General features: G+C 37.0%; 3 protein-coding genes across 7 annotated transcripts in view; 1 reads left to right on the forward strand and 2 right to left on the reverse strand.

Annotated features, from left to right (window-relative positions):
- Nucleotides 1–453, reverse strand: part of Gart (trifunctional purine biosynthetic protein adenosine-3 Gart) — a 63,698-nt gene extending 63,245 nt beyond the window's left edge. For both annotated transcript variants that reach the window (XM_028302286.1, XM_028302285.1), the window contains exon 1: nt 184–453. In XM_028302286.1, coding sequence (XP_028158087.1) covers nt 184–260 — 77 coding nt within the window. In that variant the 5' untranslated portion in view covers nt 261–453. The remainder of the gene's footprint in view (nt 1–183) is intronic.
- A 5,995-nt stretch (nt 454–6,448) lies between these two features.
- On the forward strand, nt 6,449–11,113 carry LOC114351187 (zinc finger protein 880-like). The gene is made up of 3 exons (XM_028302291.1): nt 6,449–6,610; nt 7,182–7,603; nt 9,581–11,113. Exons 1-3 carry the CDS (start codon nt 6,507–6,509, stop codon nt 10,846–10,848), a joined length of 1,794 nt encoding a protein of 597 aa, XP_028158092.1. The 5' UTR covers nt 6,449–6,506; the 3' UTR covers nt 10,849–11,113.
- A 140-nt stretch (nt 11,114–11,253) lies between these two features.
- Nucleotides 11,254–26,239, reverse strand: LOC114351185 (zinc finger protein 260-like). 4 transcript variants are annotated; one of them, XM_028302290.1, is made up of 8 exons: nt 25,979–26,238; nt 25,385–25,519; nt 25,040–25,211; nt 24,712–24,774; nt 24,053–24,187; nt 22,732–22,838; nt 21,612–21,723; nt 11,254–12,895 (listed from the first exon to the last, which is right to left on the reverse strand). In XM_028302290.1, exons 1-8 carry the CDS (start codon nt 26,114–26,116, stop codon nt 11,709–11,711), a joined length of 2,049 nt encoding a protein of 682 aa, XP_028158091.1. In that variant the 5' UTR covers nt 26,117–26,238; the 3' UTR covers nt 11,254–11,708. The 4 variants fall into 4 exon arrangements, with proteins under 4 accessions (XP_028158091.1, XP_028158090.1, XP_028158089.1 ...); XM_028302289.1 differs by having other exon boundaries at nt 21,612–21,726; nt 25,979–26,237; XM_028302288.1 differs by lacking the exon at nt 11,254–12,895 and adding an exon at nt 16,560–17,945 and having other exon boundaries at nt 25,979–26,239.
- Between the last annotated feature and the right edge of the window lie 191 nt (nt 26,240–26,430).

Consider the following 26,430-nt stretch of genomic DNA (forward strand, 5'->3'; position numbering starts at 1 on the left):
GAGGACACTGTTCGGGTTTTGGTGGGTAGCCCAGCCTTCTGGCGAGGAGTCCCACATAACGTCATCGGGATGACGGTAAGGTCTTCGCCAGGAAATGCTGGCCAGTAGGTATACGCAAAGCAATGAACGACGAAAAAAATAATCTTGAAAATTATCATAACAGATTTCTGTATTAAAATTTACCTGTTAATAAATTCTTTAGCTGCAGCAGCATCAGTGAACGATTTATGTCTTGCAGTTGGGATCTGGTATTTGTTCATGAATTTCTTGGCCCAGTCTTTGTTGGCTTCGATCTTCGCACCTGCCTTGGTGGGCCCAAAGCACGGGATGCCAAGGGCTGTCAGCTCGTCCACAATCCCATTCGCGAGGGGGTCTTCTGGACCAACCACGACCAGTTCTATTGACTGCTCTTTGCACCATTTTGCTAGGCCCTGAAGATTAAAATTTTAAAATAAATAGATTTAATTGGGAGCGTTTTTTCGTCACTATTAACTGGGAAAAATATTAAACATCAAATGAATATGAACATAATAAGCAGTTTTTTTAAAGAACTCAAAACATTTTTTTTAAATCCAGATAAGTTTTTTTACCTTGGTGTTAAAAAGCCCATACCTTGGAGTTTAACACAAGTGACTTCATATACTACTTGTATTTCTTTGTATAATATATGTGTTTAATCTATACACATAAAATTCATAAAAGATATCAATTATAATGCTGTATGTACTTTGAGCAATAAAATTGGCCCCCAACCAAAAGATTATTAAACTTAGCTGATATCTCAGCAGAGGTTATCAAGCTATTAAATTATGTACTGTTTCTATTTAAATCCATTACGATACAGGGTGGGGCAAATTAATGGTCTAGTTACTAACATGAAGAGTTTATTAATCTTTTATTCAACTAAGCTTGTAGGTATTTGATTTAAATTAAAATGGAGCCAGTACTGAGAAGAATTAGCACACAAAAATAAACTCAAGTCTTTAGTCTCTACACAACCCTTATTAAGTACCACAAATTTTTATTTATTTCATCTTCTTCTGTGCATGAAAGCCTCTTTAATTTTAGGAAATGTACTTTAGTATGAAATTCAATGAAATAACCTGATTACAGCAGTTATTGTGTATTTCAAACAGATGAATTTACTATGTCAAATAATGTTCTGAGATAATTTTGTAGAAAGTTTATCTATTAAATTATTTGAGATGTGAATCACATCTTAAGTTATTAAAACAAGTTTGTTGACGTCAAAAAACTATTTTAAAAGATTTGTTAATAAAATAAAGTTTAATAAAGTAATATAATTTTGACTTAATGAAAACATGTTAGTGTCAAAAATTCATGGTAAAAAAACTACTACAACGGAACACTAAAATAGTCTCAAATATTAGGGGGGTGTAGTTGTTCGCGTCCGTAGGAAGATTGCCCTCTGTTACCCTACACGTGTCCCCCGGGTNGGTTCAACGGGGTGGATGAAACACATCAAGTGTCAACCACCCCGGTATATCGTTTAAAGGGGCGGATGGATCAAATCAAGTTTCAACCACCCCGGTATTTCACTAAACGTGAAGGATGACACAGATCTAAAAGGTTCCACCTCGGTATTGCATACCGAAAATAAAACCCGTTAATAAAATAAAAAAATAATGTGTAAATAATAATCAGTTTTATTTAACAGTCACTGTTTAAAAAATCTTCAGCATAAAAGTAAGTTTAATTGTCACAAAATATTTGGTCATAAACTTAAAGATTACTTTTAGAATCACAGATGCGCAATTAATAATAAGACTCCTGTAAACGATTACACGGGTCCGTGGCCGAGTCCCCCTGTGTTCGACGCACCCGTGGTCGACGCCCCCGGTCAGATAGAAGCAATTTTTAATCAAATGTACAGTCAGTCACAAAAATATTTATAAACGAATAAATATTTATACTGATCGTACAAATAAATGTTTAATATTATTTTACCATAGTGATACCTAAAAATATAATAGGTTTTATTTTAACTTATCTTATTTTATCATAGGTTTTATTTACCTATAATAACATGTAAATCGTTTCACCTAATCAAAATAATTGTAACAATCAGTCTTTAAAATAACTCTACTCTCCATTTAACTAACTACAAATAAAAGTTTTAAATATAAAAGTTTTAAGTAATTTTAACAAAAAATTAAATACATCATTTTAAATTGCGTCAAACATGCATGGTTTTCGTTGACTGTACTTAGTGCAAAAGTCGAAAAAAATATGATATTAAATTTATTTAAATCGGGGGCTTCAACCACGGGTGCGTCGAATACTGGGGGACTCGGCCACGGACCCGATTACACTGCTGAGATGCTGACAGATTTTCTGCTTGTTTTGAAATCACTTCATAATAGGAGGCGTCGCTGAGCAGTGTGTTTAACAACTCTATGATATTCGGTTGCTTTTTTTTTATTGTTTTATTAAGCTTTTTGTGCCATGCTTCAAGCATATTAGTAGTCCGGTGTCTCTCTCCGAATACGCACCAGATTGTAATAAACTCGTCTCGTAACCTCTGACTGAGCATTTGCGGAAAAGCTTGTACTCATGTAAATACTCATGTACCCCATAAATCTGGTTTTATATTTCGGCCATTCTACTACAAAACTAAAAATTCCTGGTGGTGTCACCTTGGCTTGGTGGCCTCTTCCACCCTGCGCTGCCTCCTTCATGTCTGCTTGTTGTTTTTTCTCCATTTATTACGACTTTTACAGCAGTCACCATAAGTTAAGAGGCAGAATTACTGACTGAGCATGTTTAATTATTACAAGCCCCTTTTCAAGATGCCAAAACAACATGGCCGTCTTTTTCAGTCGACCATAGACAACAATCATAGACCATTTTATGATACAACAGTTTTGTTGCTCGAAAGTTATCCAGGGAGATTTTACTAAATGGCGAGGAACACAGATAGTTTAATATTCCAAAAAAGTTACGGTGGTCTTCAGTATTCATGGATATTAAAAAAAAAACAGAAATTAATAAAACTTCATTTAGCGAATCAGACTCTTAAAAAAGCCCCCTGATAGTAAATCTGTTGCTAACAATTCTCGATTTGATTCAATTGAAATTATCTTTTAGCTGCAAAACTCATATTTTTCTTCGTTCTCTGTTCCTCTGGTCATGGAAGTCTCCAATGTAACTATTGGGAACGTGCGAAGTGGGTGGAAGGGGTAAAGAAAACGATCGCTGCGCTCGTCGCGGCACAAATGTGTAACAAAAAGGGCAAGGGAAGCAAACAAACTTGTCTTGTCATTGACAATGTTGTTTTGATTTAATGTGATTGTGTTAATTTATTTAATTGTATTAATGATATTGTACATGTCTGTTGTGTTTTAGTTTAAAGTTCTGCACTTATATTACACATCCAAACATAAGAAGTTTTTACGTAAATTGGAGATATTAGAAGTAATATAGATTGTGGTTCACAACAGTCAGTCTTAGATACTGATCCAAACATATCTTGAAAATATCTCCCTTTGGAATATTTACAAGCTACAAATTGACGAATACTGGGTTCTCCCCATTGTTGTTCGATGCTCGTTTTTAAATTACTAACTTTGTTGTTAATGTAACATATTAAAGCAGCAACATGTTTGCAGTTTTGCACTTGCCGCTCTGGTTTTAAACGCAGCTGCATTTTACTCCTGTGACAACCCTAGCATGATCGATCTGTAATAAATGCAATGAATATTATTTTTTTATATAAAGGAGGGGGGGGTGTAGTTGTTCGCGTCCGTAGGAAGATTGCCCTCTGTTACCCTACACGTGTCCCCCGGGTGGCGCCAAACGAACAACAACGCCGAGCAACGGGCGGCGGTTAATTAACCTGTCAATGGCCACCACAGGCCCTGAAGAACTAAATAACTTCTCAAAGTGTGGCAATGGGACCTTGGGAAAGTACCATGAGATCTCTCCCATCTCTTTTTTTAAATATGGAAGGTCTGATAAACGAATGCGATTTGTCATGCGCCCCGGCTGACCCCCGGCGCTCTCTGGTACCCGGGCCGGAGAGTGTGAAATTGGTTACCGAAGACTGCATAGAAGTGGGTAACCAGGCTTCTGTGTCAGTTACTACTACTGGTAACACAAGAAAATTTGTCCAGCAGGCATTCCACCCGAGCTTATTTCACAATCGGCCAAGAAGCTCGTCAGTTGGAAACTCTCCCATACCTGGTAGATCCTACCTACAACCAACAAAAGCAGATTCAAATGAAATGCATAGTCTCCCTACAGGATCAAACACTCCGTGTCCACCAGAATGGCAAAAAGTTCCTAAAGAGAGTAACCGTAAGAGGAAGAAAATAGCACAAAGCCCCTCTCCTGAGGCGGTCAAGACCTCAAACAGGTTCAGCAACTTACCAGTTGATCTCACTGAGGATGATGTGGTTCCAAAGATTCACAAGCCCAGCAAGCCCCCACCAATTGTACTATATGGAGTGGAGGATGTTAGAAAGCTGACAGAACTGCTTGAAACAGTTGCTGAAAGAAACCAATTCACTTATAAGATTGTCAACCAAAACCAATTGAGAATCAGTTGCCAAGAACTGGATGTATACAAAAAACTCATTACACTTATTCGTGAAAAGGGAATTATAGGCCATACATTCAACAGAAAGGACCAAAAACTCTACAGAATTGTTATTCGTAATCTACACCACTCAACTCCGCACACAGCAATTTCAGAAGCTGTAGAGGATACTGGAAATAAAGTAGCAGGCGAAATAATAAATGTAAGGTATGGACCTGATAAAAAACCAACCTCAACCTTCTTTGTGAATATTGAACCTGGACCGAACAACAAAGCCGTAAAAGATATTAAATACATTTATCACCAAACAGTCATAATAGAGGACCCAAAAAGAAAAAAAACCGTGGTACAGTGCCAAAGATGCCAACAATATGGGCACACAAAAAACTTCTGTATGCGACCATACCGCTGTGTCAAATGTGCCAAACCACATAAAACATCCGAATGCCCTAAACATGACAGAAACACTCCGGCTAAATGCGCACTGTGTCATGGCGCACATCCAGCAAACTATAAGGGCTGCGAAGTGTACCAAGAAATTCTTTCAAGGAAGTCAGCCCCCTCTCACATGATNTGTGGTAAGGAGAGTCTTTTGTTATTTTCCATTTTATATTGTGTCTTACAGAGGTTTTTTAGCAAGTGTATTTCATTATTTAGTTTAGTAATATTCTTCTTTAAGTTATTGTTTTCCAGTATCGTACTTTCCAGCTCTGTTTCCGTAGAGATAAGGTTGAGTTTTAATTGGTTAATTTCTTCACGTAGTTCATATTCGGTGCTTGTGTCATTTATGAAAGTATTTTCTGTGCTTTTCGATAATCTTTCTCCAGATATGCAAGAGTCATCGCATACTGAGATGTCGTCTTGTGTTAAGATGTGGGAGTCAATGGATACATCAGTGTCCATAGATGCGGTGGGATAGCTGGATCGTTGGATGTTTGCATCACTCGACGAAGTCTTTGCGTGTATTGAAGCTTTCGCGGCAGCTTGCTTTCTAGTAGATACGGAGGTCTGTTCGAAGGGTGCTTTGTTTTTAGGTTTAGGTGGTATAACTATACATACAGGACATTTCCAGCTTTGTTTCTTATCTTTGCTCATTATATTATACAGTTTCTCTGAGAGCCCCACACAGTCAAATTCATATCTGCTTTGACATTTTGAGCATGCAACGGTATCTTTTTTATTAACTTTAGCCTTGCATTTATTACAACGAACAATATCTGGTGCCATCTTTATGTATTTATCTCAAAATACAAATTTTTTTTTTATTTTTGCATAAAGGTAGACGTTATAGTGATAGGTAAATTTATTTACAAAATTTTGACTTCATGTAATTTTTTTAGAAAATATGCTTCTAAAACTGATTTTTTTATAAAATCACAAAATCGAATATTTCTTCGAAACTAAGCAAATACAACTACTAGTTCCTTCATCAATTTTATACANAATTTCAGAAGCTGTAGAGGATACTGGAAATAAAGTAGCAGGCGAAATAATAAATGTAAGGTATGGACCTGATAAAAAACCAACCTCAACCTTCTTTGTGAATATTGAACCTGGACCGAACAACAAAGCCGTAAAAGATATTAAATACATATATCACCAAACAGTCATAATAGAGGACCCAAAAAGAAAAAAAACCGTGGTACAGTGCCAAAGATGCCAACAATATGGGCACACAAAAAACTTCTGTATGCGACCATACCGCTGTGTCAAATGTGCCAAACCACATAAAACATCCGAATGCCCTAAACATGACAGAAACACTCCGGCTAAATGCGCACTGTGTCATGGCGCACATCCAGCAAACTATAAGGGCTGCGAAGTGTACCAAGAAATTCTTTCAAGGAAGTCAGCCCCCTCTCACATGATACNACGAACGGCCGCAGTGTGAGTGCGAGTGATCGAATCCTACATTAATTCTAGGGGCAGCTAGTTTAATAATGTTTTAATGGTTATAGGCGCTCCACCAACTGTGGAAGTCACTATGCAACCTATCACGGCGCCAACTGACAGCAAAGAAGTAATAAAGGCGCCAACTGACCACAAAGAAGCNTGAGTCTCATAACAACACTTGTCAGTAAGCTAGCCTAATGGCTACACTTAGAATGGCTACATGGAACATAAACGGCCTAGCTCCCAACAAAGATGACGTAGAAATATTCCTGAATCTACACAAAATTGACGTCTTACTGTGCTCTGAAGCTCACTGCACAAGCTCCTCAAAAGTGAGTATTAAGGGATATTGCACGTACAGCACAAACCACCCGGATGGAACGGGACATGCGGGAACTGCCGTTGTAGTTCGCAATAGCATCAAACACTGTCTTCTAGAAGAGTATGCAACAGAGCCCATCCAAGCAACCACAGTGGCCATAGAGGACAACTCCGGCAGTTTCAACGTATCAGCAGTGTACTGCCCGCCAAAGCACAAAATTACCGACGCTATGTTCACGCAATTCTTCAGTACGTTGGGTTGTCGTTTCATAGCTGGGGGAGACTGGAACTCTAAGCATACTAATTGGGGCTCTCGTATAACCTTAACTAGAGGTAGACAACTGCAGGCCAGTATCACAGAAAACAAACTGATCTCGATATCTGGCCTGGAACCAACATACTGGCCAANTCTACCGGCGTCAACTGGCAGCACACAAGCAGTGAAGACGCCAACATACAGCATACAAGCTATGACGGCGCCAACTGACTACAAAGAATCACACGCGGCGCCAACTGATAGCAAAGAATCACTAACGACGCCAACTGACAGCATTCAAGCTGTGACGGCACCATCTTACAGCATACAAGCGTTGACGGTGCCAACTGACTACAAAGAATCACACGCGGCGCCAACTGACAGCAAAGAATCACTAACGGCGCCAACTGACGGCATTCAAGTGGTGACGGCGCCAACTCATAGCATAAAAGTGCTGAAGGCGTCAAGTGACAGCAAAGAAACAGTAACGGCGCCGACTGACAGCATACAAGTGGTGACGGCGCAAACTATCATAGCGTCCGACACTAGTCCAACGAAGATTGAAAATGATGAAGGTATATAAGTTTTTTGTTTATTAAAACCAAATACCTAAGGGCCCTTACCCAAGAAAATCCAGTTTCAAGGAAAACTATAACGGTTCAGATTGATCAGTTAGTTTAAGAGTAATAGTCGTTCAACTCAATTATTAGAAAATTTACAGCAGTGGACGTCCTTTGGCTGAAACGAACGAACGAAAAATTCCTCAGAGAAAACATTAATAGTGACTTTTAACCTTTTCAGCGCCACGTCAAATACGAAAGCCACAGCCCCGCCAGGCTTGATAAATTATGATATCAATATAATCATTGTATTCATTATTCATTTACTTTACTCAATGAGGGCTATCGTTTTAGCGCTTGTTAGTTAGCGCCACTGTAGAGTAAGGTCCTGTCACTTGCTAGTAGCGAAGACAGTGGCGCCAACTGGTGAGCGCTAAAGTGGTAAGAGGACTATCGCATTTGCACTCATCAAGATAGCGCCACTGTAGAGTAAGGTCCTGTCACTTGCTAGTAGCGAAGACAGTGGCGCCAACTGGTGAGCGCTAAAGTGGTAGGAGGACTATCGCATTTGCACTCATCAAGATAGCGCCACTGTAGAGTAAGGTCCTGTCAATTGCCAGGGGTGCCAACTGTTAAGTATAAAAACGATAGCCCTCATTAGCCTATTACTGACATCATTTTTAAAGCGGATTAATCCGTCGTTGGCGGTCAACCTGATGTACGCATGTATCCGTCATTGCCGTTGAAAAGGTTAAAGAAGTAATGGCTTGTTTGTAACGCTTAAAACCTTGTATCGCGAATAAAAATTTAAGAAAACTATACAGTGTGAGTCACGTTAAAGTGTACATATGAAAATAGATGAAACTAGACCTATTTTTATCGACAAAAAAGAGGTCAAAAATTTTTTGAGACTAAAAAAAAATGAATTTTTTTTCTTCCAATTACTTATTGTAAAGAAAACGTAATCACTTTTAAACTAAGCGGTATATCCTGATAAAATAAAAACAGTAATAATGCCAAATAACAGGCGATACTAAAAAATACATAAAATACACAAAAAATGCCAACAAATAATAAAAAATGATACTTTTCTGATTTTAAATTCGTGTTTTTTTGGTTACTTGATAAATTTCTCCAAAAAATGCCCCTATAACAGGTGGTTTTTATTACTTTGTATTATTCTCTATTGTATTATCTTTGTAAAACCAAAAATCCCATGTCTCTATCCCTATCACATTTCGCACCTTCGGTAGAACAAGGGCACAATTGCACTTTTTGCAATTTTAATTAATTAGCTATTAATTATTAGCTACACATTTTTAAAGTATTTCTGCATACTTGACTCATTTTTGCAATTTTTGACAATTGTGCCCTTGTTCTACCGAAGGTGCGATTTGCTATGATCGTTTGAACAAAGGCCTGCCACAACATTTTTCTCCGCTCAATTTAGACAATTTTAATTTTAACTGAAATGCTTATTCTACTTCGAAATCTTTGGTTTTTATTTGAAATCTAACTTGTCTTTATCAAAATTACGAATCTAGAGACATTTTCAGTTTCTTTGTTAACGAAGCGTTGAATAGCGCGCCCGGAGGGGCTTAGTTTAAACGATCATTGCAAACGTTGTGATAGGGATAGAGACATGTGATTTTTTGTTTTACAAAGGTAATACGATAGAGAATAATACAAAGTAATAAAAACCACCGGTTATAGGGGCTTTTTTTGGAGAAATTTATCAAATAACCAAAAAAACACTAATTTAAAAGCAGATTTTTTTCGAAAAGTATGATTTTTTATTATTTGTTGGCATTTTACACACACTGTATTGTAGTAACGAGGGGCAACTACGGAATCATACACTGCGCGTGGCCCGACACGCACTTGGTTAACTGTTTCTGCATATTCCCTATTTTACTATTTCAATTTTATTATATTTAGGTATCTATCTTAATTGAAATCTAATGACAACATTCGTTAATTTTTATTTTACAGAAAAGCCTAAGAAAGTGGAATTAGACGAAAAATCAAATTTACCCGAAGAAGTAAAAGAAGGATTGCCAAAACTTTACAAAGACGTAAAAAAATTAACGAAGAAAGAGCTTAAAAAGGACGTCAGTAAAAAAACTGTAAAACCAAACAATATAATAAAGAAAAAAGAAGAAATTGGGAAACTAAATAATAGAATAAAGAAAAAAGAAAAAGCAACTAACAGTGAAGTGACTATAAAAAAGAGAAAACTCACTAAAAACATGAAACCAAATAGAAAAAATGAAACAAAATTGGCCATTAGTAATAATTTAATCGAAAACGAGGTATATTATGAAGTCCCATTATTTAAATCGGATGACCCGTTAGACACAAATTATAAAGATAATACACCAAATACAGATAGATTAGACAGTTCAGACACGAATATGGACACGGAAGATATAGAACAAAATGATGAAAATGAAACGAAAAAAATTACAGCAACAGAAAAAACATTTCCATGTGATACTTGTAAAAAAGTCTTCCCAAGTAATGCGAGGTTGAAACGCCATAGACGTGTGCACACGGGCGAGAAACCATTCTCATGCGAACATTGCTCGAAAACATTCGCAGACAAATGTAACCTAAGTCGACATTCCCGAATCCATTCCGGAGAAAAGCCATTCGAGTGCGGTCTCTGCGGAAAATGTTTCTCGATTAAAACTCACTTGAGCGTTCACTTACTCACGCACAATAATTCTAGTAAAATACGAATTAAAAACACTTTGTCGTGCGATGCTTGTGGAAAAATATACACGCACAAAATGAATTTAGCACGGCACATATCAATAAAGCATGGCAATGTGGCGCAAGAAAAGGACGATTCGAAATCATTTCCATGCGATTTGTGCCAGTTCAAATGTAACGATAAGCACTATTTGGTTAAGCATATGAAAATGCACGTTGAAGATAAACCGTTCACGTGTACTTTCTGTGGGAAGGGTTTCACGAAAAATCAACTTTTGAAAGACCATGTTCGAACTCACACGGGTGAAAAACCGTATCTGTGCAATAAGTGTGGCATGAAATTTATACAGAAAAGCAATTTGAAGCGACATCTTAATTGTTGCAGCAAAAAGAATGTAACTGAGAAACGGTTTCCGTGCAATTGTTGTGGTAGATTGTTTGGACATAGAAGCAATTTGAAACGCCATCTACAAAGCTGCAAAATGAATGTCGCTAAAGATTCTTTGGCAAAGCTTGTTGGTAGGAAAGTGAAGCGTCGTGTTTAGCGGTTTTGTTTTATTTTCTAAATATTGTGCTTACCCGACTATTAAATCCTACTAATATTATAAATGCGAAAGTTTGGATGTCTGGATGTTTGTTACTCTTTCACGCAAAAACTACTGAATGCATTTTGATGAAACCGTAATTGAAACAGTAACCTGAAAAAATACTAATAATTTAAATTTCTGCAAATCCTTTATGGAAAACTGTAACATAATGTATTGTAAATAATATTGTATAGATTTGAAATAAATTAATTATTGTGCCATTTTTATCATTTTTTATTTTATACCTAACATTAGCCCTATAGGTCAGGACTAAGTAGGTGGTATAGATCGTATATAATATCTATAGTAATAAATTAAACAATTTATCGAAATAAATTAAATGTTTTATTGAAATAAATTAAATATTTTGACAAAATAAATCGGTGAATTATACATTACAAGTACCTACTGTAAATAGAGTGACATTCATAATATTATTTCGAAATCTTTTCGCTACATCTCTACGTACACAGAACTCAGAAGTAGATGAGGTAGCGATTAACGAAGCGATCGCGATATACATAAAATAGGTATATCGACACGAATAGTACTTTGTCTACTGGCTTAAGACCACTGAACTACTTTTAATTCTATTGACGATTGTTTTAAGTAAAAATAGAAAGACACGGGTCTTAACGCGACACTTAAAATGTAACTCATTCGTAAACGTCGCGCGCGGTAAGACCCGTGTCTTTTTATTTTAGTTGAAATGGAACGCGAAAGTTTAAAATCTTAGATTGTTTTAGGTATTTTTAACCCATAACAAGGATCATATACCTACCCATTTGCCGTATTTATAGTGAACTCTTCAAAAAGAGCTATTTCCCAGTGTGTGTTCGTATATGACTTATTAAATTGCCTTTAATTGCAAAATCCTTTCCACAGTGCTCACACGAAAACGGTTTTTCACCTGTGTGCGTTTTGAGATGATTTTTCAAATGACTTCTTCTGGCAAACGATTTCCCACAAAATTCGCAGGAGCACGGTTTCTCGCCCGTATGCACCCTCTCATGGTACACCAAGTTGATTTTGAAATTAAAACGCTTTCCACAGTGATTGCAAACGTATGGTTTTTCAGCGCTGTGTACTTTCATATGTCTTTTTAAATAGTATTTTTGAGTAAAACTTTTCTTACAAAATTCACAAGAGAATGTCTCGTTATTCATGTGTAGGAGCATATGTCGAGTTAAAACCACTTTCTGTGCAAAAGATTTACCACAAATTTCACACGAGTACGGTTTTTCACCAGTGTGCACTCTGGAATGTATTTTCAAATAGTTTTTATGTGAGAATGTTTTCCCACAACTACCACACTCTATTTTGTCTTGACCAGTGTGTATTCTCAAATGGCTTCTAAACACGTCCTTTTGAAAGAAAGTCTTCTGACAGTAACCACAAGAGAACACATTCTCACCTGTGTGAATTTTCATATGATTTTTTAAGTAATACATTCGCGTGTAAGATTTTTTACAGTATTCACACGAGAACGGTTTTTCGCCTGTATGTACTTTGATATGACTTTTCAAATCGTCTATCCGTGAATATTTTTTTAAACAATAGTCGCACGAGAACGGTTTTTCGCCCGTATGTACTCTTTCGTGTATGGTTAAAACATATTTTTTTGCGAATGTTTTATCACAATAACTGCATTTGAACTTTAGGTGGGCATGTTGTGTTTTTGTATGATCTTTTAAAACCATTTTATCTGTGAAAGTTTCCTCGCAATATTGACAAGGAAATATGAAAGTTGATTGTTTTGATGAATCAGGATTATCTTTGATATTATCAATTCTCTTATTGTATAGTGCAATAACATTTTCAGTGAACATTTCGATATTTCTACCGGCTTGCAGTTTAGCAATATCAATAGGCTTCTCTATTGCTGTCATTCCTTTTGTAATAGTCTCATTCGGTGCTTTTATCTTTTCTGTTGACGACGCAAATTCCAGCAGTGGCCCAGGAATTGGAATTTGTAGGTCTTGAATACGTTTTATTGCAGGAATACCTGTAAGCAAGCGATTTCATTTAATAGTGACGACAAATTACTGCTAAATCTATATATATTGTCAGGTAGTTTGATAACTAATGTCAATATTTTGTTATGTGCTTTCACCCGCATCTTATAGAATTAAATCAGTCATTGCTCAGCCCTGTGTTTCATTGTACGTGCCTCACAAACGTTTACATGGCGCAGTCGGTAGGATATTCGGCAGTAGATAATTGAAGTAGTAATTCGTATTTTAAAAGTGTTAAAATACAGAACATTTCGTCATGGAGACAGTGCTCACTCCCCCGTTGCCGTTTAAATACGATGAAAACTCGATTGACACTTCAGGAAGAAATGCAGACTGGATACGTTGGAAAAAAGGTTTTGAAATTTATTTCAAAGCGTGTCAGCTAAAGGAAAAAAGCCCTGAGATACAAATAAACATATTATTGCACGTAATTGGCGAACAGTGTCGAGAAGTCGTAGATCAGTCCAACAAAAAATACAATACGCAGCAGCAAGTCATCGACATTTTGGACGACCATTTTAAAGTGAAGAAAAATGTAACGGTCGAAAGACATAAGTTCTTCACAAGAGGCCAAATGGAAAACGAATCGATTGATCAATACATATATGAACTAAGGAAACTGGCACAATCTTGCGATTTCAACGATTTGATGGAAGATTTGATAAAAGATCGGTTGGTATGTGGCGTGAACGATGCTGGAATAAGAGAAAGATTATTGCGGGAAGAAAAGTTAAACTTAGATAAAGCACAAGAGATTTGCCGAATAGCCACCGTGTCAAGATTATACTCAGAAAATATAAAACAAGAATACGTTCACGAAATAAAATACAACAAAAACAACGGTATGAGAATGGCGGTATCGAGAAATTGTGAATATCCTGAAGATGAACAGAGAGAGGTCAATGCTTTGATCTCACGCCGAGGGACCCGAGCTCGAGGCCGCCCACACATGCAACATCAGCTGGCGGCCCGCGGAGCAGCGGGACCGTCGTCGGCGTCGCGGGCGTCGGCGCAAGGAGCAGCGGTACGACGTGAAAAAGCCAACTGCACGCGATGTGGAGGTGTACATGGACAATATAAATGCCCGGCTTACGGAAAAAAGTGCCTACGGTGCCTGAAAATGAACCATTTTGCTCGTGTCTGTAATTATGAGTCAAATGTTTATTGTGTGGAGTCCGAGGAACAGGTAAACAATTTTATTGATAAACGTGTAGATTATTGGAGTGCTATTTTAAAAATTAATAATAAATTGGTGCGTTTTAAATTGGATTCTGGTGCAGATGTAAANGCCAAACGGCTAGAATACCTTCTGTACTCGCCACTCTGCCCGGTGAAGCTGGAAAAGCTCCTAAAACTACAAGCGCGCGTCCCTTAAAAAAAAAAAAAAAGACAGCGCGAAAGGCGATACGGTGTTGATCCCTTTCCAAGTTGATAAGTCTGCTATGACCTTTAAACATTTCTATAGGTTCGATTTTACAACACATGTGTTCGCCGTTTGGTGTAGTGGTTCAGAACGGACTACTATGCCGAGAGGTCCCGGGTTCGATTCCCGCCGGGCAGAAATTGAAATGATGAATTTTAATTTCTGTGACGGGTCTGGGTGTGACTATGTATAATATTTATGTATTTAAAAAAAAAGTATATAAGTAGTATATCCGTTAAGCTAGCACCCATAACACAAGCATTAAGTTGCTTACTTTGGGGCTAGCTGGCGCTGTGTGAAATTGTCCAAAGATTATTTATTTATTATTATTTGTGTAATCTGCTGTTCTACATAAATAAAAGAATTCATTATAACTTAACGTATTTTATTCCAGAGAATTATACATTAAATGTAATAATTATGTAGTATAAAATATTATTATGTACTAAAACAACTATAACTTGAAACTTAAAACATAGTATTTATAATACAAAATAGTAACAATATAAAATGTTTATTTATAACAATAATAAAAAAATAAAACACAACTCAAGCTGACAATTTATAACAAATAACAAAATAATACATGTTGCATCTTACATTTACTAGATTTTGTTAAATAGATAAATTGTTGAGTATCGCGTAATTTTGTAGCCAACGGACAATTTAAATCATAATTTTTATCTATTTTCAATTTATTTTTATTTTCAGGGCAAAAATATTAAAAGGTAAGGTAAATAATAGATTTTTCAGTTCATCCACGGAAGACAAAAATATGGATTACTAATGTTTGGCCAAAAAACGTTTCCCAAATTATCACATCGCAAACAACGTTTCGCAAATTTTCATTTGGCAAAACAACTTATTGCAAACTTTTAATTCGCAAATGTTGTTTTTGGCATATTATTGTTTACCAAATTATTGTTTGGCAAAGTATGGTTTGCCAAATGTTTTATTAGGCAAAAATATTTCACGATAAACTATTTACAAAATAATTTGATTGGTGCATAGAATGACATTATACAAATTAGCTTGTGCTTATTATTTTGTTTAGTGGGGAGTTAATATAAAATTTGTTCTACATATTCATTCATTCATTGTATCGAAATTTCCAAATTATTCATTAACAATAGAGGTGATTCTAGCGCTCGGCGGCCGCTGCCGCGGCACGCTTCGCTCGCCTTCGCGCATTAAGGGTCACTGTTCTAACCTAACCTAACCTACTATTTTCTGCAATACCTACTTTTTTCAACCATACTATTTTCTGCAATGTTTACCCACAAATCAAAGCATAAGTGCTTTGATTTGTGGGTAACGGTGGGTAAGGTGAAGTGTCAATTTGACCAAACAAATTATTTGGGATATAATATTTGGCAACATAAAACATTTGCTATATAAACATTTGCCAAGTAAAATTTGGCCAAATGATAATTTGACCAAATGAATTAGTTGCGAAAAGCACAGTTGCTAAAAGTTCATTTGGGAAATGAAACTTTGGCGATAAGTTGTTTGCGAAGTGAAATTTGGCGAAAAGTAATTTGGCCAAACGGAAGGATACCCAAAAATATAGTTTAGTAAAAAGTGATTGTGTACTTCTTTTCGCGTGATAATATAGGGATTGGCCACCACCACTCGATATCGAATAATGAAATACTTTTACAAAACGCTGTTTTACCAACTATCAGTGCCATTGCATTCTATGGGTGCTATTTGTTTGATGTTGGTTTAAGGATGTCGCACATTTATCAACCCGAAAAGGGATCGTAAGTTCGCAACCGTATCAACTCGAGGCGGTCAGTATCCCAACTAATCCCAACTAATATTATAAATGCGAAAGTAACTCTGTCTGTCTGTCTGTCTGTTACGCTTTCCCGCTTAAACCTCGCAACCGATTTTGATGAAATTTGGCATAGAGATAGTTTGAGTCCCGGGAAAGAACATAGGATAGTTTTTATCCCGGTTTTCGAAACAGGGACGCGCGCGATAAAGTTTTTCTGTGACAGACAAAATTCCACGCGGGCGAAGCCGCGGGCGGAAAGCTAGTTCTTTGTATAAAAATTAACGCACACTTAGGCCCAGAACACACGGTGAAACGCAATTGAAACGAAACTGCAGCTTCTAGTTACTTTTGAGTTGCATCTAAGTTTCTGCCATAGATTCCGTTGAGAGACCACACATGACGCGACCATTTCAAACCGGTTTCAAACTGGTCGCGTCATGTGTGGTGTCGTCACGTGTGTTCTGGGCCTTATCCGCACCGTAACGTAAACGCCTCGCCTCGCGGTTGATAGCTCGCGTAAAGTGATGACAGTTCGCGAAAGGCGATACGGTGTTGATCCCTTTCCGAGTTGATAAGTCTGCTATGACCTTTAAGCTTCAACTTTTAACCGTAAACTCGTCAGTCTTAAATTCGTTTTTGAACGCGTTCTGTTTTTTAACATGCGGACGCCTTTCATTTGTGTGTGTGTTTATGTGACGTGTCACATCGCGTTTAGTTGAAAATGATTTTCCACAATGATCACAAGAAAAAGGCAATTTATCTGCGTGTAGTTTTTTATGACGCGCTACCACGCTTCTATCTGAAAAGTATTTCCCACATATTGGGCATGGGAACGGTTTTTCGCCCGTGTGAGTTCGTCTGTGAGTGTCTAAGCCAAGTTTTAGCAGAAACGTTTTCGGGCAATACTCACAAGCGTACGGTTTTTCGCCCGTGTGCATTCTTTCGTGCACTTTCAATTTGCCATTTTGTATAAATGATTTTCCGCAGTATCTGCAAGTGTACGGTTTCTCACCTGTATGTATTCTTAAATGGATCTTTAAAATACTTTTAGCAGCGAACGCTTTCGCACAAAAATCGCATGAGAACGGTTTTTCGCCGGTATGTGACGTGGTATGTTCTAGCAAATGGAATTTACGCGCGAAAGATTTGCCACATATATCGCATGAGAATAATTTTTCGCCTGTATGCGACCTCACGTGGCAAGTCAAATTGGCTTTGAGCACGAAAGCCCTTCCACATATCTCGCAAGAATACGGTTTCTCACCTGAGTGTATTTTAACGTGAGAATTCAACGTACTTTTCTGTGGGAATTTTTTCCCACATGTGTCACACGAGAACGGTTTTTCACCTGTATGTAATTTTTCGTGATACTTGCAAGCCGCCTTCCCTGTGAAGGTTTTTTTGCAGTACATACACGAAAACGGTTTTTCACCTGTGTGAATTCTCGCATGGTTTACCAAAGCGCCTTTTTGTGCGAATGTTTTCTCGCAATATTCGCACGAATGTGGCTTGTTGGCTGAGTGCGTGTAAATATGACGTGTGGCAACACTTTTGTGTAAGAAATGTTTTCCGCATATTTCGCAGGAAAACCGAGGATTTTTGCTGTTTATAATAAGGCCCTTTGGGATGGAAGTAGAATTTGATTCTTTTTTAGGCGTTTTTAAGATTGTGTTTCTACGATTATTCCTTTTTGGGTATGGACCAACACTCGGTTCAATTTTAATTGTATCTATATTTATTGCGTGAGGGGCTTGATTTCTTGCGCGTGCCTTTTCCTTTGAAGACGTATTTTCTGGTGTGGTAGTATGCTTTGCGAGTCCTTTTGGTTTGGATTTACCTGCAAGCAAAGGATTTATTATTTAATAGTGGAATTTAACTCAGACATAATATAATATTATGTTAATATTTAGAAAAAAATGTATTTATGTATCTGTAACGTTTTAAAGAGTATAATAGTTCACAGCACATCAGGGCCTCGATTGCGCTAATTTGTAATGTCTCCATTTCATTCGCGTTTCAACTCCAGTCGCGCTCCATTTAATTCCAGCTGATGTGCGATTCGGTATCGGTGTAAAGTTCACGCGCAAACAAAGACGAAACAATGGATTTATGCACTTTACATTAAAAGTCCGAACACCTTATTTTTGAAACTAAAATTACCAAAACACAGCAAATGTTCGTAAAGCGTGTGTAAGAAAAATAGCTTTCTGTCAGCTTTTACGTAAAGGCTCAGTTGCATTATATTGCGTTCCAACTTCGTTTGAACTAGCTGTCAAAACGACACTGCGATTCGGATTTGTCAAAACAGCTGAAGTTTGATCGTCGTCCAGTTGCATTGCAGTTGAAAATTATACCACAATCGGGGCCTCGATTACACATTTTTATTGCAAAATAGCATCTATTACAACTACAGATTGAATTATAATTTATCATCATAGCTTCTACGTTGGGTTTACTAAATGTTAATAAAAAATTAATGCAAAAACACGACTCATCCTTGTCCAGAATCCATTTAATTCCACTGAAAATCACTGCTCCACCTATCACACTGTTAAATCAATCTTAAGTGACAAGCCCAAAAGAATATTAAAAATGTCGTGACGTCACACAACTCCTTGAAACAACGATATGACGTCACACTCGGCTGATTCAATGCCAATAAACGCATGTATTTTTTATCATCTGCCCCGTTTCATTACTCGTTTTACAGACTTTTTTGCTTTATAGTAAAAAATGTTGTTCATATTCGGAACGCGGGTACTAGTGTTGCCGTTGCCAAGAATGTTTCCTAAATACATAACTAGAATCTAAAACAATACTCTCTAAAAACATTGCAGACTACTGTAAATAGAAAAAAATAATTCTAAGATAAACGAAATGTCTATGACACAGGTACGGTGAAACGCAAATGCAACGAAACCCTTTTGAAATTATTGATTTGAAACTACAACCTGCAACCACAATCATTTCGGTTTCCTTTGAGAACAGGCGTCTGCAAAATGAGTTCTTCAAGAGCGAGAGTAGCTTGATAGTGTGGTATTATACAAGCAAGGATACTTTTCCACTTTTAACACAAATGTAACGTTTTTTGGTTCGTCGTCAGCCATTTTGTACAAAAGAAGCCAAATCCGATGAATGAAAAGCAACGCGAGTTTCCTGCACGACGGTTTCAATGCGACTGATTTGCAACGCGTTTCAAACCGGTTTCAAACTGGTCGCGTCATGTGTGGTCTCTCAACGGAATCTATGGCAGAAACTTAGATGCAACTCAAAAGTAACTAGAAGTTGCAGTTGCGTTTCACCGTGTGTTCTGGGCCTAACATTAATTTATTGTTCTGTAGTTGTAATAGGTACAATTTTACAACGAAAATGTGGACTACAATATTTTTTATGGTAATTTATTTAAAAAACTACGTTGCCATAAGTTCCCTACGCGGGAATTTTCCCGGCAACGGCACACCACTGATTGAGCCAAAATTGTGTATTTATACAGGGTGTCCCAGAATGGGTGAATCTAACGGCTATTTGAGGTAGCTTGACCTGCCTACCATGGCCTAGCTGCTTGACCTGATTTTAGCGTGGGCAGGCCTCCTACTAGGTGGACCGACGATCTGGTAAAGGTCGCGGGAAGAGCCTGGATGCGGGCAGCGCAGGACCGTTCATTGTGGAAAACCTTGGGGGAGGCCTTTGTCCAGCAGTGGACGTCATTTGGCTGAAACGTAGACAGGTCAATCTACCTCCCATAGCAGTTTCATTCACTTATTTTGGGATACCCTGTATGTAGAACAAATGTTTATTATGTCAACTATCTACTCGATACGGTGTTGATCCATTTTCGAGTTGATAAGTCTGCTATAACCTTTATCATCATCATCATTTCAGCCATAGGACGTCCACTACTGAACAATGAACATAGGCCTCCCCCAATGCTTTCCATGTTGCCCGGTTGGTAGCGGCCTGCGTCCAGCGCGTTCCTGCTACCTTTATCATAATAACTTTTATACATAATGAAATACACTCAACATCAAATAAACCCCACCTTCCGCGACGCGTACTTTAAAGATTTTCTTCTGACACAATCATGGTGCTCCAACAATATTGGTGTTATTTGAAAGCCCAATAAATATTATCCTTAAAGAAAAACGCATTTAATTTCTTAATAAATGATTAATTATACCATAAATGTGACTTGAAGAAAGACCTCACTTGGGCTCCACAGTGTTTTTTTTGACCCGAAAAAGTGACATTCTGTTTTTATCACTAGTATCCGAAGTTTAACTTATTATTAATGTTAGACTAAAACACCCAGGTGACAAATAGCTATAGATTATTTTTAAAAAAATATTTTAGAAAATTTATTTTGTACTGGGTCAAACTACAATTTTATTATTATTTAAAGAAACGTACACACTAAGCTTCTCTTTGCATTGCTGGTAGGTAGGTTGGTGTATGGCAAATATTATTGCACCTATAATTATTTAAAAGTAGTTATAGGAACGACAGTATGATTATTTTTTAAATTTAAGAAATTATTATTTTTCTCTTTTTCTACGCCGAAGTAGAATCTCTGCTTAGGTCAGATACATTTCTTAAATAAACTCTATCACCTATATTTTTTTTATATTCTAACTCGGCCGCAATTTCGAGAAAAAGTATTTTTTCCAAAATGTTAGGATTGTCACAAAAAATGACCTTACGTAGTTCCACTTTCTTTAGGGTTCCGTGGCCAAAGGATGCTAATCGGTCCTAATTATGTGTTTAATTTGTCTTAGGTAGGTTATCAGTTAAATTACTATCAGTGCTCAAGAATACTGTTTCTTCATCATCTTTTAAGATATATGAAGACTCTTGATCATCAGGAGTGGTATTTATATTTGCATAATATTAATTATGTCCCGTGCAGTGAACTGTTGAGCCATTTTTCACTTAAGATAGGTGGTAGTAAAAGAACGCAAAAACTTTTTTCCCTGCCAAAATGTCAGAATAATGTAACGTACAACAATCCAGTGTTCCGAATGTGTAGAGCTTACAATGAAATTAGCAAGGATCTAGATGTTTTCTCACTTTCTCGTGCATCTTTTCTTAAATTGTGTAGGTGCAAATTGTAAACTAACATGCATGTATTTATTAGAATTATTACTGTATCACTTAAATCAAAGCTAGACTAAAACGAATGTTGTGTTCAGCTACAATCGGAGTGCAAATTAATTGTTAATCTTTGTTCAATGTACTTTATTTTTAAGCCATGATTTGCAATCTGTTGCTGTACCTTAATAAATAAATAAATAAAAGTTGGCTCAAACGTAACTACCTATTTTTTGATTAGGTGACTCTGGATCCTTCTAAAGACACATTTTTGGGGTAAAAACCTTTCCTTTAATGAAATGAAGTTTAGAACTAGGCTTTTAAATGGTGCCAATATTGGTGGGAAGTGGGGATGCATACGTTTGAAAGTGCTTGTCGCGGGAGGTGCGATTTATTTGATGTCGAGTGTATAACATACCATAGAGGCTGTCTCCAGGGTACCGTTGGTGGTCGACGTCTTCATGCCGCTTCAGATCCGCGGCGGTTCGGCACCGGATGTGACACGCGGCGCACTCAAACTCAGCGCTACTCTGCTGAGATAAAAAACATAAATAAATATCTTTGGACAATAGGGATGTTTCCTGGATAAAAAAGCAAGTTTTAATAAATAAATAAAAAAATACACTTTATTGCACACCAAAGAACAGAAAAGAAAGAAAAAGGATATATTTGGACAATAGGGATGTTTCCTGGATAAAAAAGCAAGAGTTTTAATAAATAAATAAATATATTTGGACAATACGGATGTTTCCTGGATAAAAAAGCAAGTTTTAATAAATAAATAAAAAAATACACTTTATTGCACACCAAAGAACAGAAAAGAAAGAAAAAGGATATATTTGGACAATAGGGATGTTTTCTGGATAAAAAAGCAAGAGTTTTAATAAATAAATAAATACATTTGGACAATAGGGATGTTTCCTGGATAAAAAAGCAAGAGTTTTAATAAATAAATATATTTGGACAATAGGGATGTTTCCTGGATAAAAAAAGCAAGATTTAATTAGTCCGTTAGTTAACTTATAAAAATTCGACAAGTATTTTTCACTTTTTCAAAGTAATGAAAATTTAAAGAGATAAAGCATGCCAAAGTTCAAATTGAGAGGCCCGTGACGTCTATACGTGACTACGACTTCGTACGCATGGACCTCGTTTAAGTACTAATTGGATAGATAGATAGATATTTAATATAATTATAATTATGTTGATAGATGGCGTTTTAAGGATTCCCCCGCATTAATATTTACGAATGTCAAATTTTTTTGGCTGTAGATTTTAACCAATGACGATATATGGCGCTTTATACCCACGTCTTATTTATTTATTTATTGAAATTTAATTTGATATCATTTTAATTTTTTAAATTTTCATACAAAATAAATTTTATAAAATCCCATTTGTATGAAAATTAAAATAATTAAAATGAAGATATCAATTTTCTGACTTCACCATACCATTTATATGCCCATGTTAACATGGGCTAGTGTCGGCTCATATACCCATTTACCTAACACCCTGTAGATTTTATTTTGACTTACCTCGTCGTGGTCCCGGTTGTGTTGGTACAGCTCGCTCGCGCTCTCAAATCCCCGGCAGCACGCCGCGCACTCGTGACGTAAGCGCACCGGACTCGCAGACATAGTCGCTGGGAAATACAAATTCAAAGATTGACCGGTGGCCTCCGAAACATAAGGCACATTAAAAAGACATTCGGTAAATTCAAAATGTAAAATTGACCACTGAGATACCAACGAAAAAATTCAAAGATTGACCACTGAGCTACCTACACATTTGGTAAATTAAAAATCAAAAATTCATTTTATTTTATTTTTAGGAAAACAAACAGCATTTTATAACTCACAGAGTAGTTTTCACAAACTGACCGGTGGGTGAGCTACCAAGACATTCAGAAAAAAATTCTTTATTTATCTAGACTAATCAAATTAGTACTTGCAAATTGTTTGTTCATGTTTGTGCATTGTTGTGTTCCGGCAGTCAGAGGAAAGATAGCCAGTTCCTCCGTGGTTGAGGATTCCGGGTGAAGCTCGCTTCCACCTTCGGCCTGATCGTCACTTACCATCAGGTGAGATACAAGCCAAGAGCTTCCTTGATGTGGATAAAAAAAAATTGAGGAGCTTCTACATGTCTGATAATTTTCTGCCCTACCAGCGCTTCGAGACAAACATTTGGCAAGTGCTGAGAAGAAACGCTGCAACAAATTCAGTCACCACTGTCTGCTATACAACAAACATGATTTTATGAACCGTTTTCGCAAATACCTACAAGTTTGTAGTGTTCAGCAAAGACAACAGCAGGCAGCGAATTACAGTCCCTAGCTGTCACATTATAAAAGTAATTCCATTGGAAATTAGAAGTAAAATAAATATAACATTAATCTTTTAGGTTGCATAAAATAGGTAATTCATTATTGGGGAAATGTATTACCATATTTAACAAAATACCACACAACCTTGTCGAATTACCAATAAACAAATTTAAGATACATATAAAAAATACCCTTATGTCCAAAGGGTACTACAAGGTTCGAGACTATATTGATGACAAGAATGCGTGGTCAGTTCAGTCTGCACATATTTGATGTACTCGAATTTGGTTATTCTTAGCGTTAGATATTTCCCGGCAATTAGTGGTGACTGAGTTTGTTCCGGCGTTTCTTCTCAGCACTTGCCATATGTTTGTCTCGAAGCGCTGGTAGGGCCCAAAAGATAAGGAGACATGTAAAGTGCCCCATAAGGGCTACCTTTTCTTTTTTATTATTTTCTATAATAATTTTGACGTTCATAAGTGCCACTTGTGGTCTAAACTGAATAAATACTTTTGATTTTGATTTTGATTCACCTCTCTCCTCTTCGTTCTGAGGTCCACACTTCACAAAGTTGCTATTCTCACTGACATCAGACTCATCCACGTAGTTTTCGATTTTGATATCAAACACGTTTTCTTCATGCACATCTGCCAGTTGTAGCGGATCACCTGAAGCAAGGATATTATGGATATGAAGTTTCGGTTATGGATACGGTTACGGATAGTACGAGTAGGCGCACACCGTTGATTTTTCGTCGGCCGATAGTTTAGTCGGGCAGTTGATCAGTATGGGCATGTATGGGAGTGCGCACACTACGATTCGATTTGGCCGATTCTTCATACAATTTAAAATCGGGCACAACTATCGGCCAACTAAAAATCAACGGTGTGCGCCTACTCTAAATCATTTCGGATTATCCGAAAGTTTCGGACAATTTCGGTTACGGATATTAGAATTTTAAAAAGATAAAATAAAATTCAAATAGCAAGATGATGCGCGATCCACATAGACACTTTAGGTACTATGACGGTACCTATGATATGATAAAGGTAAAACAGGCAGGTATATCAGAATGGTGCCAGGGTATGCCAGACAAGTAACAAATAAAAACATATTAAGATTCACACTCCGCCTTTATCCAAAACTATCCGAAACTTTTGAATCAGTTACGGATATCCATAACATTCCTGACCTGAAGGTGGTTTTTCAGTTTTCAGCTTCACCCAATCCGATTGTCTGGTACTGGTCTGGGTATCTGAAATTAAAAGCAAAAGATCACTGACTGACTCACTCATCACAAACTCTCAGAAACTACAAGTACTAGGAGTCTCAAATTTTGCATGGGGGTGCCTTTTAGAACGTAGGTGCTCACTAAGACGGGATTTTGCAAAATTCAACCCCTAAGGGGGTAAAACGGGATCCACGCGTACGAAGTCGCGGACGGACACTAGTAATGTATACTGTGAATGTTGTATGTATTTTGCTGTTGGTGTACCTTTATTAATAAATGTAACACTTACCTGTTGGATCCTCCTCAATAACATCCCCCGAAAGCTTTTCTCCTTCACGTTTGACTTCAACCTGGATTTCAACTGTGTTTTCTGCCGTAACGTTCGTAGTAGAAACAGGTGACCGAGTGAACGAAGCGAATACGAACTTCCTGTCGATCGTAGATAAAGATTGTTCTGTGATCTGTAACATTATACACATTAAAGTGAGACAGATTTGGTGCAATAATTTTGTTTTAATTTTAATTGATTTGTATTGTTTTGTAGACTACACTCAGCGTCAAATAGTTAGTGACACCCAAAAATAGTTGTGACAACACAACCTTAGTCCAATTGAAACTAATATTAATAGCATACCTCAACTCCGCTACTCCATAGCTGTTGAAGCTTTTCATCGGCTTTAACCGCACTCTCAACGAACCTCTGACACTTGAGGAGCAGGTGGCAACAGATGCGACAAACACTCGACGGCCTTCCATCTTCTGTTTTGAACTGAAATAATATTTAAATTTGCAATGAAAACTTGAATAATAAGAAAAAATGATTATTCTACTTTCTTTTTTCCTTTTCTATTCTGCTACTTATATGAAAATGTTATGAATGAAAATGATCTTAAAGCATTGCACCCAGCTTACAAACATCCTGTAGATGCTACTTATCTTACTGTACCAGCAAAATCATTATGATATGTAGTTCATTATAATATGACGAAAGCTGAAGTGTTTGCTTGAATGCGCCAGGAACAACTGGTCAGCTTTTAAAAAATACTTTCTTATGCAACAGCTCATATATCGAGGAAGGCTTTAGTCTATTTAACGTCACCCTACAATCAATAGGGGCGGAGCAGTAATGAAAAATGTTTCAAAAACCGGGAAATATTATCCAAACTATTTTCACGCGTACGAAGTCGCGGGCACAGCCAGTTGAAAATAAATCTAGATTGAAACTTACCGGTTTATTTGTAAACTTTTCGTAAATGATTTCCAACTGCTTGTTTGCCTTCGGTAATAAGCAAGCTTCCTGAAATTCCTGAACCAGGCATATTCTACACACGTTGATTTTGGTCATTTTACAAACGATGTACGCCATTGAATTATGGCTGCACTTGTTGTTATGAGTGATTATTTAATTGTAATTTTTATAATGGTACGTAATATCATTTTAATTAATGAAAATTAGCGTACAAAAAACAATTCAGAGAATTGACTCGAGTTTTTTTCGTCTGTCAATGTCAGACTGTCACCAGCTGTCAACTGTCAGTCAGTGTGTATCGGTAATCACATACGATACGATTATGGTACGATAACACAAATATAATACGATGCAACAGCAGGACAACACTAGTGTTACGATTTGGCCAAATAATGTAGTTCTAAACTAAAAAAACTATTTAAAAAACCTAT

Source organism: Ostrinia furnacalis, unplaced genomic scaffold (assembly GCF_004193835.3).
Source record: "Ostrinia furnacalis isolate ACB-3 unplaced genomic scaffold, ASM419383v2 OfSCF1098, whole genome shotgun sequence".
NCBI lineage: Eukaryota > Metazoa > Arthropoda > Insecta > Lepidoptera > Crambidae > Ostrinia > Ostrinia furnacalis.

Coding starts and splice junctions, on each gene's coding strand:
- LOC114351187 (XM_028302291.1), top strand. CDS start 6,507: ATGGTTATAGGCGCTCCACCAACTGTGGAAGTCACTATGCAACCTATC. Junction 7,604..9,580: donor GAAGATTGAAAATGATGAAG/GTATATAAGTTT, acceptor TTTATTTTACAG/AAAAGCCTAAGAAAGTGGAA.
- LOC114351185 (XM_028302287.1), bottom strand. CDS start 26,116: ATGGCGTACATCGTTTGTAAAATGACCAAAATCAACGTGTGTAGAATA. Junction 24,775..25,039: donor TATTGAGGAGGATCCAACAG/GTAAGTGTTACA, acceptor TTTTAATTTCAG/ATACCCAGACCAGTACCAGA. Junction 21,727..22,731: donor ACAACCGGGACCACGACGAG/GTAAGTCAAAAT, acceptor TTTTTATCTCAG/CAGAGTAGCGCTGAGTTTGA.